The 13779-nt window shown below is 48.1% G+C and overlaps 1 protein-coding gene across 2 annotated transcripts in view; it reads left to right on the top strand.

The window, feature by feature from the left end:
* Positions 1-13779, top strand: part of CACNA1H (calcium voltage-gated channel subunit alpha1 H) — a 204395-nt gene that overhangs the window by 180018 nt on the left and 10598 nt on the right. Inside the window, exons 28-31 of one of the 2 annotated variants that reach the window (XM_030578503.1) lie at positions 36-114; positions 5327-5448; positions 5952-6290; positions 8884-9039. In XM_030578503.1, coding sequence (XP_030434363.1) covers positions 36-114; positions 5327-5448; positions 5952-6290; positions 8884-9039 — 696 coding nt within the window. The remainder of the gene's footprint in view (positions 1-35; positions 115-5326; positions 5449-5951; positions 6291-8883; positions 9040-13779) is intronic. The other variant, XM_030578502.1, reaches the window with a different exon arrangement.

Below are 13779 nucleotides of genomic sequence, written 5' to 3'. Positions count from 1 at the left end.
TTGCCTGACCCTTGTTCTGTTTTCTTCTTATGTAGGTAGGGAACCTTGGCCTACTTTTTATGCTCCTGTTTTTTATCTATGCTGCCCTAGGAGTGGAGCTGTTTGGAAAGCTAGGTGAGTAATGTGCTTGATGCTGTTTATTTCATCCAGTCAATAGTTATTTGTCTCTCTCCGTTTCCTTTGTTTTCTCTCTCTCTCTCTGGTCCTTTATAGCTCTGAAGATTAAAGCTTTCTCTTGATCTTGGGATCACAGCTGACACATGAGGATGTAACACAGACCCTTTCCGCACCACACATACGCACACGCAGAGTGTTCTGACCCTGCTTCCAGCTGCAGAGGAACTGTTTACTGCCTAAATATAATAACCTTCCAGGGATATATTCACTAAGGCGGAAGTGCACTGCTTAGAGCCCAACAGATGAGTCTGCAGAGTTGGCTTAGAACCAGGTTTATGTTGGAGTAGCACCACAGTGAACCTCCTGCTCTTCAGATCTTCCGCTGCCCTTAATTATTTCTTTTCCGATAGGTTTTAGAATTCTGTCTTGTTGATAGATCGTTCTCTAAGAGCCATTTCCCCCTTTCTCCATCATCACAAAGCATCAGCTGTTTTAGCGACTTACACCACCGACATTGTTTATTTACCCTGCTCAGGGGAGGTCTCTGACACTGCAGAAGAAATGGCTAAATAGTCACTTGTGTACTGCCGTCCAGAAGAAGAGCAGGAGGCGTTAGACAGGAAAGGCAGCATAGTCCTGCTTCGCTCCCAGCTTTCTTGGTGCTGGGAAGAGAGAATACCCCCATTCGCTCTCCTGGTCGGTGATTTCCTCACCAACTCTTGTTGACCAAGGCCAGGAGATATCTACACAGCGATCAGGGGTGTGACTGCAGCACCAGTTTTGATTGAACTAGCTCTAACTAACAATAGTGAAGCCATGGCAGCATGGGTTATGCGACACCACCCGGGCCCTCGAGAAGCTCGTTGTGGCTTTGCTGCTATTGTTAGTGAAGCTAGCTAGAGCTGAGCTAGCTCGGGCATGTCCGCACATGCTCCAGTCACCCCATTGACTGCAATGTAGACATAGCCTCCGCTCTGTGTAATGCACTTTCACTTTCTCTGGCTCCCTCTACTGGATGGACCACATAGAGGTCTGTGGGTCCATGAACACTGCAGCTGGAAACATATTTCCCAGGTCGGGTAGACAGACACACCTGCGCGCTAGCTTGCTAAAAATAGCAAAGTAGCCATGGTGACAGCGTAGGCGAGCCACCTAAGTATATACCCAAGGGTCCAGGGTTTATACTCAGGCAGGTAAGTCAGGCTGCTACCCATGAGTTGCTGACAGAACAAGAAGCAGTGGGGGAGGTTTAGGTTGGATATTAGGAAAAACTTTTTCACAAGGAGGGTGGTGAAGCACTGGAATGGGTTCCCTAGGGAGGTGGAGGAATCTCCTTCCTTAGAGGTTTTTAAGGCCTGGTTTGACAAAATCCTGGTTGGGATGATTTAGTTGGGGTTGGTCCTGCTTTGAGCAGGGGGTTGGACTAGACACCTCCTGAGGTCTCTTCCAACCCTGATATTCTTTGATTCTATGATACCCCTGCTATTTAGCATGCTAGCATGAACAGAGTTAGCAAATGTCTGTCTGCCTGGGTTGGGACACATGCTCCCAGTTGCAATGCCAACATACGCTATGAGTCAGGTGATTGCTTCATGCTAACAGCGCTGCATCTTTTAGCTCAGGAGGTAAAGACCATGCTTTTAGAAAAGTGCAGGCTTTTAGGCCCCATGTTCAATCCTCACAGGTTACAACCCATCTAGGGGCATCAACAGCCTTCCATTAAGCAAGTCCAGGAATGCAACAGAGAGACTCTCTCATAGCCAGCTCCACAACACTGTCCCCTTTCTAGTGTGACAGGCCCAGGGGGCAAAATGTAAGAGTCACGTCCCGAGTGTACCATCAGTATCACAGCCACTGATTGGGAGGCACACACACGTTGCTTGGCAAGCCTTTAAAGCTTTGATTTAGGACTCACTTTTGCATCTTATAACTCTAATAAAGCTTCAGAAACTTCCAGAGCAGCTGCTCCCTCAGCGCATAGGGATGGAGAGGAGGGGCTGATCATTTTCAGATGGACTTTATAGGGTTACAACCATGCGTAGGGCCTGACTGTGGTATTTATATGAAACAGCAGGAGCTTCAGAAAGCTATGCAATTAATGATGCTGTTAATCCAAAAGCAATATATTTTTGCATTGCTGTGATGCTTTTCAGTGTATGGATTTCAATGCACTTTACATATATGTATTTCCCCTAAATCCTGACTGGGAGATCGGGAAGTGTTAGTAGCTCCATTTTACAGATGGGGAAACTGAGGCACAGAGAAGGGAAGTGACTTTCCCAAGGTGACCCGACGAGTCACTGGCACAGTTGTGAAAGGATCCCTAAGTTTTATGACTCCAAGTGCCATGGTTTTAGCCATTAGACAATGCCTCTTGGGTAGTTATGTGATCATTCGCATCATTGCTCTCAACTGATATGTCTAAATGACGGTTGTTGTTTTTTAAAAATGGTATTATGGTAGCAGCTAGGGATCCACCTGAGACCCGGGCCCCCTTGTGCTAGATGCCGGACACGTACAAAGTGAAGAGGGTCACTGCCCGGTAGCGTTTCCCATTTAAATAGACAAGACAGACAAAAGGAATATTTTTATATTCCCATTTTACAGCTGGAAAAACTGAGGCCCAGAGCAGGTAAGTGACTTGTCACACAGTCAGCATGTGGCAGAGTCACTAATAGAACCTAGATTTCCTAGGTCGCAGATCAGTGCGTTACAATTCTGTTCTCCCTTACCTGCCATTGCAGTTGTATATCTACAGTATAACATCTATGCCTGTGCAGCAACTCTCATAGAATCATAGAATATCAGGGTTGGAAGGGACCTCAGGAGATCATCTAGTCCAACCCCCTGCTCAAAGCAGGACCAACCCCAACTAAATCATCCCAGCCAGGATTTTGTCAAACCAGGCCTTAAAAACCTCTAAGGAAGGAGATTCCACCACCTCCCTAGGGAGCCCATTCCAGTGCTTCACCACCCTCCTTGTGAAAAAGTTTTTCCTAATATCCAACCTAAACCTCCCCCACTGCAACATGAGACCATTACTCCTTGTTCTGACATCTGCTACCACTGAGAACAGTCTAGATCCATCCTCTTTGGAACCCCCTTTCAGGTAGTTGAAAGCAGCTATCAAATCCCCCCTCATTCTTCTCTTCTGCAGACTAAACAATCCCAGTTCCCTCAGCCTCTCCTCGTAAGTCATGTGCTCCAGCCCCCTAGTCATTTTTGGTGCCTCGAGAACATAATTGAAAATGTGGTGATTCCTGTGCCAGGTATCTCTGGTAGCAGCAGTATTTATTCACCTATCCTTAGACAGAAGATACCTGAGTACCTTAAAGACTATGCAGCCTCTCTGCAGTTCTAAATCTGTGCTGTGTTTCTGTGTACACTCCATGCCAGCCCAGTGCAATAAACAATTGCTGTGTGTGGTTTGAGATTGAGACTTGATCCCAGCTGCGACGAGCACCCAGCCAGCCAGCAGACCACTTCCACTTCCTGACTTTTATTGGGAACAGTTTGATTTTCCTTTTCTCAAGCACGGCTGGTCCATGTCTGCCACAAAAAAGCCCAGCTCCCTCCTCAGTGAGGTTGGTGGCCGGGCTTTTCTTTTCTTTTTTTTTTTTAATGCACTTCAGAAATAAATGACTAATAATGAAAGGCTCTTGCAAGAAGGATTGCTGCCTGTCCTAATGAAAACTTAATGAGCCTGTGTTTTATGTACAAGGGGATGTTTGGTGTGTGCAATTTACATTCATTCAGATATTAAATCTCAGGGAAAAAATATAAAAATTGATCACTTTATTCCAGTAAAATATCCCTTATGGGAAATGTGCTCTGTTTAAAAAAATTAAAACAAGATAATGAACACAATGGAGAGAGTAATAGAGAAGCAGGTGGTACAGAGCAGCAAAGAGGGAAAGTAGTGTCCATGGCCATTTGTGGAGACTTAGCTTACACGGTCTTACTTCCTTCCACTTCATTTTCAGATATAGTTAACACTGCCTGTTAAGTGGGGGGCCAGGGGAGGAGCAAAAATGCAAACAGGTTTGTACCTAAGGCAAGTTACGTAATCTGCAGGATGTCTTCGGAGATTTTACGCACGTGCCCAGCAAGCCGGACTACTCCTAGTCATAGACTTGGCTCTTCCATAGCACGTTGCACCAGTGCAGCTCATCACGCCTTACACAAGAGGCAGTATCATTATCCCCCTTTGTGCAGATGGAGAGACTGAGGTGAAGGAACTTGCCCTAAGTCACCCAGCAGCAGAGCCATGAGCTGAACCCCAGGTGTCCCAAGCCTCAGTCCAGCACTCTGTCCTCTAGGCCACACTGACTAGAGTGTGACAGAAATGTTGGCTCTCCAAACCAGGAGATTAGGGTGAGGGGAAAATCTGCTGCAAAAGAGCTTGTTGCCTCTGAGAACGGAGGAAGGTACAACTATCCCCGAAGATCGGCTTGTGCTGCACGTATGAGCTACGGACCACATCTGGGGGCACGTGAACGTGCCCTTCTGAGCTCCAGGAGCACCCACAAAGCTAGGCTCCGTTCCAAGCTGCAGATTGTAAACACCTTGAGGCAGATGCCATCTTTGTGTTTGTACAGCACCTAGCACAGTGGGGTCCTGGTGATACAAACCGTAACAATGTCCTGTACAAGATGAAATCATGGAATTGAATGAAAGAAAGAAAAACTCCATGTAGGGTAAAGTCCCAAGAAGCTTAGTGAAGGTCGGGGTCTGGCAATGGAGCTGCCCCTACAGATGAAACCCATATGGTTCATCTTCCTCTTGTAACTCCCTCACCCTGCAGCACTGTTAACCCATGCTCCCAAATCTGTCTCCCTCCCCTCCACCTTGACAATGAAGTTGGCTCCATCAGGTGCCCTGGTGTTACCCTCCCAAGAGCATTGCAAAGCACTAAATAATAATACCTAGCTCTTATATAGCATCTTAATGAGTCCATCCCAAAGCACAGTCAGTATCATTTATCCCTGTTGTACTGATGGGGAAACTAATGCGCAAAGCAAGGAAGCAATTTTCCCATGATGACACAGCAGGCCAAGGGCAGAGCTGGGACTGAACCCAGGTTTCCTGCATCTCAGGCCTGTGCTGTATCTGCTTGGCCACGCTCCTGTATCGTCAGTTAAAGCTGTTTGTAAACCAGCCCTGTTAAGAACTGTCTTCATTGGGTTGCTTTCACTTCTGTTCTGTGCAGACTGCAGCGAAGACAATCCCTGCGAAGGTCTGAGCCGGCATGCAACCTTCACCAACTTCGGCATGGCCTTTCTCACCCTCTTCAGGGTGTCGACTGGGGACAACTGGAATGGGATCATGAAGGTACGTGCGCTCTCTGGCCACGCTGCTGCCAGCTTCTGCACGCTCCAGCTGTTCCCTGCCCCCTTTCCCCCACGGAACTGGCCAGTGTGAGTTTACATAACTGCCTTCTATGGAAGGAATCAATTGTGTGGTACAGGCCCTGTGCTTCTAAAAGATACCAGAGCTCCCCCTTTAGGTCATGTGGTGGGGTTGTGGCCTTAGACAGCTGATCGCACTGCACCCACTGCATCTCTATTCCGTTTACTACAGTAGCTCAGCCGGGTGTCGGGGGCATATTGGTGTGTCTCTGAGGTCACTACAAAATAAAAGGAGCTAAAACTTCACCCTGCATATGGAGTGCTGATTCCTCAGCCTGTGTCTGGAATAATCTTCCCATTAGCTGCACAGTTCTGAACACGCCGGCTTTGGAGTCCGACTGTGGTTTAATGCTTGTTAGCAAAGCTCAGTCTGCTTCAAAGCCCTCCCTCTCGCCCTCCCTCTCTCTCTCTCTCTCTCAATCTCAGGACACGCTGCGGGAATGCACCAGGGAGGACAAGCACTGCCTGAGTTACCTGCCCATCATCTCCCCCGTCTACTTCGTCACCTTCGTCCTTATCGCCCAGTTTGTCCTTGTCAATGTGGTGGTGGCCGTGCTGATGAAGCACCTGGAGGAGAGCAACAAGGAAGCCAAGGAGGACGCGGAGATGGACGCGGAGATAGAGCTAGAAATGTCCAGAGGAGGGAGCACCCCGGCCAACAGCGGGGGTGGAAGTGGCACCTCTACCTCGGACGTCAGGGCCCCCTACGGGAGCCAGGAGGCCATGAAGCCAGAGTCCCCCATGCGAGTGAAACATCAAGCCCTGGTAATGATTGACTCAAGGGCTGTGGTGTCGTTTAATGAGTGGGGCAGGGAGCTTCTGATCAGGGTCTGTTGACCAGCAGCGGCTCCAGAGTCTGTCAGGACCCCCGTTATATCAAGCTAAAGGGACGTGCATGAGGCAGTTCAAAGGGAAGGCAGCTTTTCCCATGTCCCCCAGGAACTTAGGGCTTGGGAGAAGTTTCCATCCCTATCTCCGAGTCTTCCGACAAGTTGAGAGGCTCCCTGGGATGTAGGGCAGTCTGGCTTCTTGACCTCCGCATGTGATCTTTTACCACTCAGCGTTCCAGGGGGAGTTTTAACATCCATTTCTACTAGGCATCAGCAATGGAGGAACATCCCCGGTGAGTTTGGGCTCAGAAAAGTAACAGCCCAAGTCGCATTTTATATGCACCGCTCCCCTCTTTGTACGTCATTTTATCATGAACAGCAGCTGCAGGGCTGCTGGTCGCATAGGAGACCTTGCCCAGAGCGATCCCAGTTCGTGGGCTAAGCGGATGGCAGGAATTTCTTCCATGCAGGTTCAGAAATCCAGCTGAGGTTGTTTTTAGTCTTAGCACATCAGTCTCTTGGCAGGATTTACCAAGGAGCCGGTCGAAGTGAGGTGCCCGAATCACATGAAATTCAGTGGGGGTTGTGCTCCAGTTGGAAAACCCCCATGCTTGACAATAGGGCGCAAATCCAGTTCTGATCAAAGCTCTCGCAACTCTCACTGGCTTCAGCAGGACTTGTGCTCTGCTTAAGCCAGGCTGAATTTGATCCTGGGCCTTTTCAAAGTCCACACCAAACAGCTGATGCTGACTTCCTTGGTTAGTGTGGAGACATCCTCAGCTCCCAAGCAAGCTGCACTTTGAGCTCTTTGACTCCTGTTTACCCTCCAGAAAAACAGGCAATCAAAATTCAGGTAGGAGGGGGGTGAGATCTGTCCCATCTCATGGCAGACAGTTTACTGAAAAGAGAAAAATACAGACTTGCTTTGCTCATATCATCAAAAATTAATCTACCATAAAATCAACGGGGATTTTATCCCTCAGACTCTAACAAGACAGATAAAAAGTAACTTGGTTAGACAGTAGCAGAGGAGACAGCATTTTGAATCTAGAGTTAATAAAAGTTTCTCCTGGCAAATGAAGGACAATGGAAGTGGTCGAATTTCTCCTTGGGCTTTGAGATCTTTGTTCTGGTCACACATTGAACACAGACTCATCACACTTTTTGTAAACGTGGTCGTGATCTGTCAATAGTCACTGAACAAATTGCAGCCCATGGGTTGTTCCCAAAACTGCTCATCTCGCCTGCTCATGGTGTGTGATTGGACAGCTGAAACTTTTTAGAATGATAACTGGGATATAACCAATCACATGTTTCCTGAGAGGGGTTTTCACGTGACTAATTGTCAGTGCGAAAATATGTATAACTTTCAGGCTTCAAAAACATTTCCAGGAATAAACTGGTGGCCATCCAGTTATTTGTGCCTGGCCAGTAGTACAGCCCCAATGAAGCAGACTTGCCATGTTGTTCAGTGTATTGGTAAAATACCCTCCCATCAGCTGGAAAACCCTCCATTCAGCATGGTGTTAGTCGAGTGGGTTCCCACCGTGATCTCTATCTCAGGTGCCTCGGGTTGGAACAGATGCGTCATGGAGTTCCTGCTCTGGGTACCTACAGGAATAGGCCAGAAGCCTGTCTGAATCCAGGTCAAGAAGTTGCAAGCTAATGCTTTAACCCCCACCCATTACAGTCCTACGGAAACCCTAACTGGATTACCATGTCCATCTGGTGTGGAATTTGGCTCCCCGTTTAGCTAGGTTCTCTGACATTCAGTAACTTTGCCCTGGGCTGGGCTGCATGCATGCCTAGGAGATATGAAACCCCTGGGGCTGATGGTCCCATTCCCAATATCACGGAAGCCAGACTAATGGCACATGGGATTAGACATTTATAGTCCACTCTGGCTGCACTGGGGGTACAACAGGGAAGGAATGATCCAAAGAGCCTCCTCAACCATCTTTGAGCCCCCAGGAAGCGCCCAGACACAGTATAGTTTGGAGTCAAGTCGCTGTTCCCTGCTAGAAATGCCCCTGGTGCTGGGCTGTCCAAACGTGGCAAGGGTGGTGAGAGCCAGCCCTTCCGTGCGAGTCAGTGTAGTTGGCCAGGCCCAGGGGGCAGTGCCTGCTCAAGGCTGGCTGAGCTGCTCCTCCAATGGGAATTATCTGGGGAGCCCCTGGAGGGAGCTGGAGAAGTCGGTCAGAGTTCATCAAGGCACTACAGAGCAAGGGGGTGTGGAGTTCAAGGAAATACTGTTCTCAGGGTAACGGGGCAGGAGACTCTCACACCTGGAGTGGAAGGGGCTTTTACAGTGTCTGGGTATGATGGGACATATGCCTTTGCAAGAGGTAATAAGACACTCCAGTCTTTCTTGCCATTTGGACTCTTTTCTGCCTTCCTTTTCTCTTCCTTCCCATTTCACACGGATGGGGCAGGTGTGGGGAGAGCGTGTGTGAGAGCAGGATTGAAGTGTGAACCCCATCCTTGCCCCACTACTGATACCTTTTATCTTCCTAATTTTGTCCCCGAAGGAGGCACTGAGCTGTGAGAATGTGTCTTTAGCCATCCCAGACTCAGACCCGCTGGAGGGCAGAGAGACTCCCAGGATGGAAAACACGTCCTTCCGCTCTGTTCCTCACCACCATGTCCTGACACCTTCCCACAAAACCCCAGGCCGCGAGTCAGAGGTGAATGAACGACGGGCCGTTGCTTCTGCATTGTGCCATCATGCTTTAGTGCTGTGCAGCTGACTGATGGTGTGTTCATGTCCGCCTAGCATTGTCCTCCTCCTGTCGCTTCACAGCTAGAACAGCCTGTTTTCATCCTCTGTCTTCCATGCTGCCTTTGCATCTGCTGAAGCTGGGCACGTTCTAAATCATTCAGCTCGGGCAAGCCAGAGAGCCTGCATGGACTGCGTGTGACATGCTCTTTTTAGCCAAGAAAGCCTTGCACTTATTAGTCAGGGGTGGATAGATTGTTAAATAAACAGTGAGTCCTGCAAGTAACACTGTTATGTGTCTCACGCATGGAAAAGCTGCTCCCCACTGCCTCGATATGGGTGTGACATAGATCATCCACAGCTGTTAAAATTGGCTTTGATTTTTCAAGTCGTCAGCTGGTAACCTGTGGATTTTCGACCCGGCAGACAGTTTGTTTCCACTGTGTGGCTCACGTGAGCATATTTTCTTGGTTAAGCTGGAGGGGGACAGCAGGTAGAGATTTCTATTGATTTCCTGCTTTTGGTTGAATGCCGAAATTGATTTTCTTGCAATTACTGGGAACTCCTTAAATCTGTGCTGAGAAGGTGGAACGGCACAACAAAAGCAATGCATGGTACATAACGGTCTGGGCACTGGCATAGAAAAGTGACATGACAGAAAAACTCCACAACTACTCCATAGTTGATTGATTGCCCCTCATCTTGTGATGGGCTCTCAGTGGGTAACTGACAGTATAGTAAATGGCCACATTTCAATGTGGCGTGGGGAAGTGACCCATGGACATCCCTGAGTGAGGTCATGCAACAAGAAGGGCAGGAGTGAATCTATTGCTACTGAGAGCCGTTCCTGTGTTTTGCAACGGAAATGACCTTTGTAGGATGTAAGGGGGGAGGTGTTTTCCCACACTGACCCTTCTTGCTTTGAATCGTCTTTCAAAACAGTGCTCAGGCTGGGGCCTGTATCAGGTGAGAGCTCTTCTTAACCCCAAAGCAGGACTGGCTCTAGACCCCTTCAGCACCCATGACCAGGGACGGGGGTGTCTGCCAGCTGGCGAGGGGTCCCCAGAGTTAGTTGTAGACCTTTTTTTGTTTTGTGGTGCTGCATCAATATGCGACGGATGATACAGCATTGCACCTGCTCTGCGTGCTCTGTTCTGGATGCCAGTGGACTCCTAACTGAAGTTCAGTGTACTAATCATTGCTGGGCCTAGGTTACCTTAAACTCTGCCTCTCCGTCTCCGACTCTCTGGCATCCTGGGAGTCTCTGTTGCCAGGGTAATGGTAGGACATCTTTCTTGTGGGTCCTGCATCTCTGGAACTCCCTCCCACTGGAACCACATTGATGTGTATCACTGTTTCAGAGAGAGTTACTCTTTGCCCAGACTTTCAGCTGATTGAGGGCTGTGAAGTTCTGGGCTCTTCGCCAAATGGCCAGAACTACTACTTCTCTCAATCTGAAATCAGTAGGCTATTGGGTTTGCGCCTGTCATTTGGAATTGTTAATCACTCGTAATGGAAAAGGGACCCAAACACCATTTGTAACGGGTGCCTTAGAATCGTGTGTGACAATTAACATGTTGTGGCAGCCTCGCAACATGACAATGTTTTGAGACATAACACCACACGGCATGAGGAACCCCAAATCTAGACTTGCATGGACCTCCCAAAATCAAGCCTTCCTGGCCTCATTAGGACCATGCTGTGTCTACATTCGCTGCTCTACTGATGTCTGTAATTAGAATGACAAAAAAGGCATGCAGCAAACATCTCTGGAAATCTCTGGGCATCCTGCAGGTTGGTGGCATCTCCAAGCAAGTTCTGGGCTAAGACTGAGTTATTGATTGGAGGGTGAGTTTTCAGCGGGTAGGGCAGGAAACAATCTGTATGAAGAGGAGCCACTCTGAGAAGCATCTCTTGCTCTGCGGGGCTTCTGCTTCCTTGTCTCCTTTAACCTTGGCCACCTGGAAGCTAAGCTTTGATTTGCATCAAAGGGAGAATGCAGCAAGGGCATGTTGCAAAGAGAGGCAATAATTGGCACGTTGAATGTGTGCCACAAATTCCTGCTGCTGTGCGGATTAGGTCCTGGGCGGTCCTAGGGCAGACAGCTTGTTAACTCTGAGGAGAGTTAGAAAAAATGTCACCTTGTTCAGCTGTGAGAGTCTAAGATTTTTAAATGGCTCCCGGTTTTGGCATGTAAGCAGGAGTATTTGTTTTTTGCTCTTGCTTTCCTCCTCCTTTTCTCACTGTGGAGCCTGGAGTTACCTGTGTGGGAAGTGCCGGAACTAGCTCTGAGTGCGAGCTACATTTATTTAGTAGGACAAGCGAGAGAGAACAAAAAGAGCAAAAGCCACTTATGTGCTTTCCCCGAAGCCCCGCTGGGGAATTCTGCCATTGCTTGCTTGCAGGAACCGTGCTCCAAACTCCAGACACACATCTCCTACCACAATCTCCTTTGCTTATGGAGTATTTCTTTTTGTTTAAAAAACCATGGAGTCAGTTTAGGACTGGGGAAGAGTGCTAAGCTGACAGGGAGCCGGTGATGGGTAGGAAGAATGGGTGGGGCACACAGGTTACATTCCTGGCTCAGCTACAGATTCCCTGTGGGACCCACGTAATCTTCCCGCCCCTGCCACTGCATGTGCAACTCACATTAATGTTCTTTATTTAAGGCTAGATTATACCTTTGTCTCCTCTGGCTGTGCAGGGGATCAGGCAGCAGCATTGGGGTCTGGGTCTGATTCAGAGCAGAAAAACTGGTCTCCCAATACCACCGACCACAAGCCAGGCTTCAGGGAGCAGGAGGTCACGATCACTCACACACACACACTCTCTCTCTCTCTCTGCATTCAGAGCTCCAGGAAGTTATTTCACACACACATACACACACAGGCAGGCTCTTCCTGGGACAGCACGCTTGGACACTGCCCTGTCTCATGAAGACACGGTGGCATGGATTTAAGCATGGGCTGTACAAGCTTGCTCAGAACCAGGGGTACATATTCACAGTGCTAGTCAGTGCCAGGCAGGGCCGCCAGGGGGGAGGGTAAGTGGGACAATTTGCCCCGGGCCCTGCAGGGGCCCCCACAAGAATATAGTATTCTATAGTATTGCAACTTTTTTTTATGGAAGGGGCCCCCGAAATTGCTTTGCCCCATGCCCCCTGAATCTTCTGGGCAGTCCTGGTGCCAGAGTCCGGGCCACCCTATCTTCACTTCCATTTCCAGCTAGGGTCGCTAGATTGAAGCTCGTGTGTATGCCTACCTGAGCTGCAGTCATAGCTCAGACAGCAGAGTAGACATACCTTAGAGTAAGTTCTTGGGGTGAAATCCTAACCCTATTGAAGTTGGTGGGAGTTGTGCTGTTAACTTCAGTGGGGCCAGGAGTTCACCCTCAATCAGGCCCTTATCCAGCACCAAAGATCTGATCCAAAGCCCACTGAAGTCAACGGAGGGACTCCTGTTGACTTCAGCGGGCACTGGATCAGAGCCAGCAGAGTGCCAACTAGACACTTTAAAAACAAGTATGAAGACAGAGGGAGCTTGTGTTCAAGTGTCATCAGATGTCACCATTTCTTAAAGTGGCATTACACCCTGGTTGGGCCAAAGTACATATCAGATGTGTAAATTTAATATGTTCCTATTTAAAACTTCCTTATAAATGGATCTCTTCTGTTCCCAATGAAAAGGTCACTCATTAGCCCAGTGCCCAATAGCCTCCGTTATTTCCGTTAGGAAGTGTTCTTTGCAACCAATAGTCCATTTTAAATGAGAGCTTAGCTTCTATAGACAATATTGTGACCATTCCTCAGAAAATGGCTGCATGAGTCACTGTTTAAAATGATTGATAAAGGGAAACGACTCCTTTCTTGCAAGCACTTTTCTTCGTAAACGACTTTATGCATGCAGCTCAGCTGTTCACATACTGTATTATTAACGACAGTGACTCTGCTCTGGCCAAAATTGGCACAAAACTGATGCATTGACAGATTACAACTGAAGCCCTGGGTTCCCTAGCGCTGTTGATCAAACTGGTATTTTGTTCCTGATGCCAGCTACCCATAAATAGTTGCTGCTTGATCCACTGTATTCTCACCCAAGTTCAACAGTGTAAAAGCACAGAAGTAAGTTGTCTCAAGGATTTGTCCTAAGAGGAGAAAAATTCATGAGCTGGGGATATGGAAAATACAGATTTAACCACTTCCTCGATGACATGTGGACAATTCAATTTAGAGACTTGAGCCCATGAGACTTCTAGCATGACTGAGGGAAACCCTACAGCCGGGAAGTAAAATGAATTAATTTAACATACATAACTGGGAAAATGTTTTCAGTCAACAGCTTGGAGGCTGACATTAAAGGAAAAGCGATGTCATTAGTTGCATTTTAAATAACTAAAAAAATGGTGAGGGAACGTGTCTAGTAGTTAAAACAGGGAGTCAGAACTCCCACCTCCAACAGTGACTCACTGCATGGCCCTGGGCAAGTCACATAAACTTGTCTCAGTTCTTCCCTCTGGGAGGGGCAGAACAATTAGGTAAGTAAAGAAATGTAAGTCCCTTGGATGAAAGTTGCTAATAAGGACAGAGTACAAGTGGTGTTATATAAATACATATTTGCAATATCAAGCCATGATCCTGCAATGTGTAGCAGAGTCACTGGGGCTCAGCGTGGGCTGTAGGATGTACATCACATAGGACTGAGGTCTTAGT

Source organism: Gopherus evgoodei, chromosome 10 (assembly GCF_007399415.2).
Source record: "Gopherus evgoodei ecotype Sinaloan lineage chromosome 10, rGopEvg1_v1.p, whole genome shotgun sequence".
Classification (NCBI taxonomy): Eukaryota; Metazoa; Chordata; order Testudines; family Testudinidae; genus Gopherus; species Gopherus evgoodei.
The sequence above is the reverse complement of the archived record's forward strand: the minus strand, read 5'-3'. Positions and strand labels throughout refer to the sequence as shown.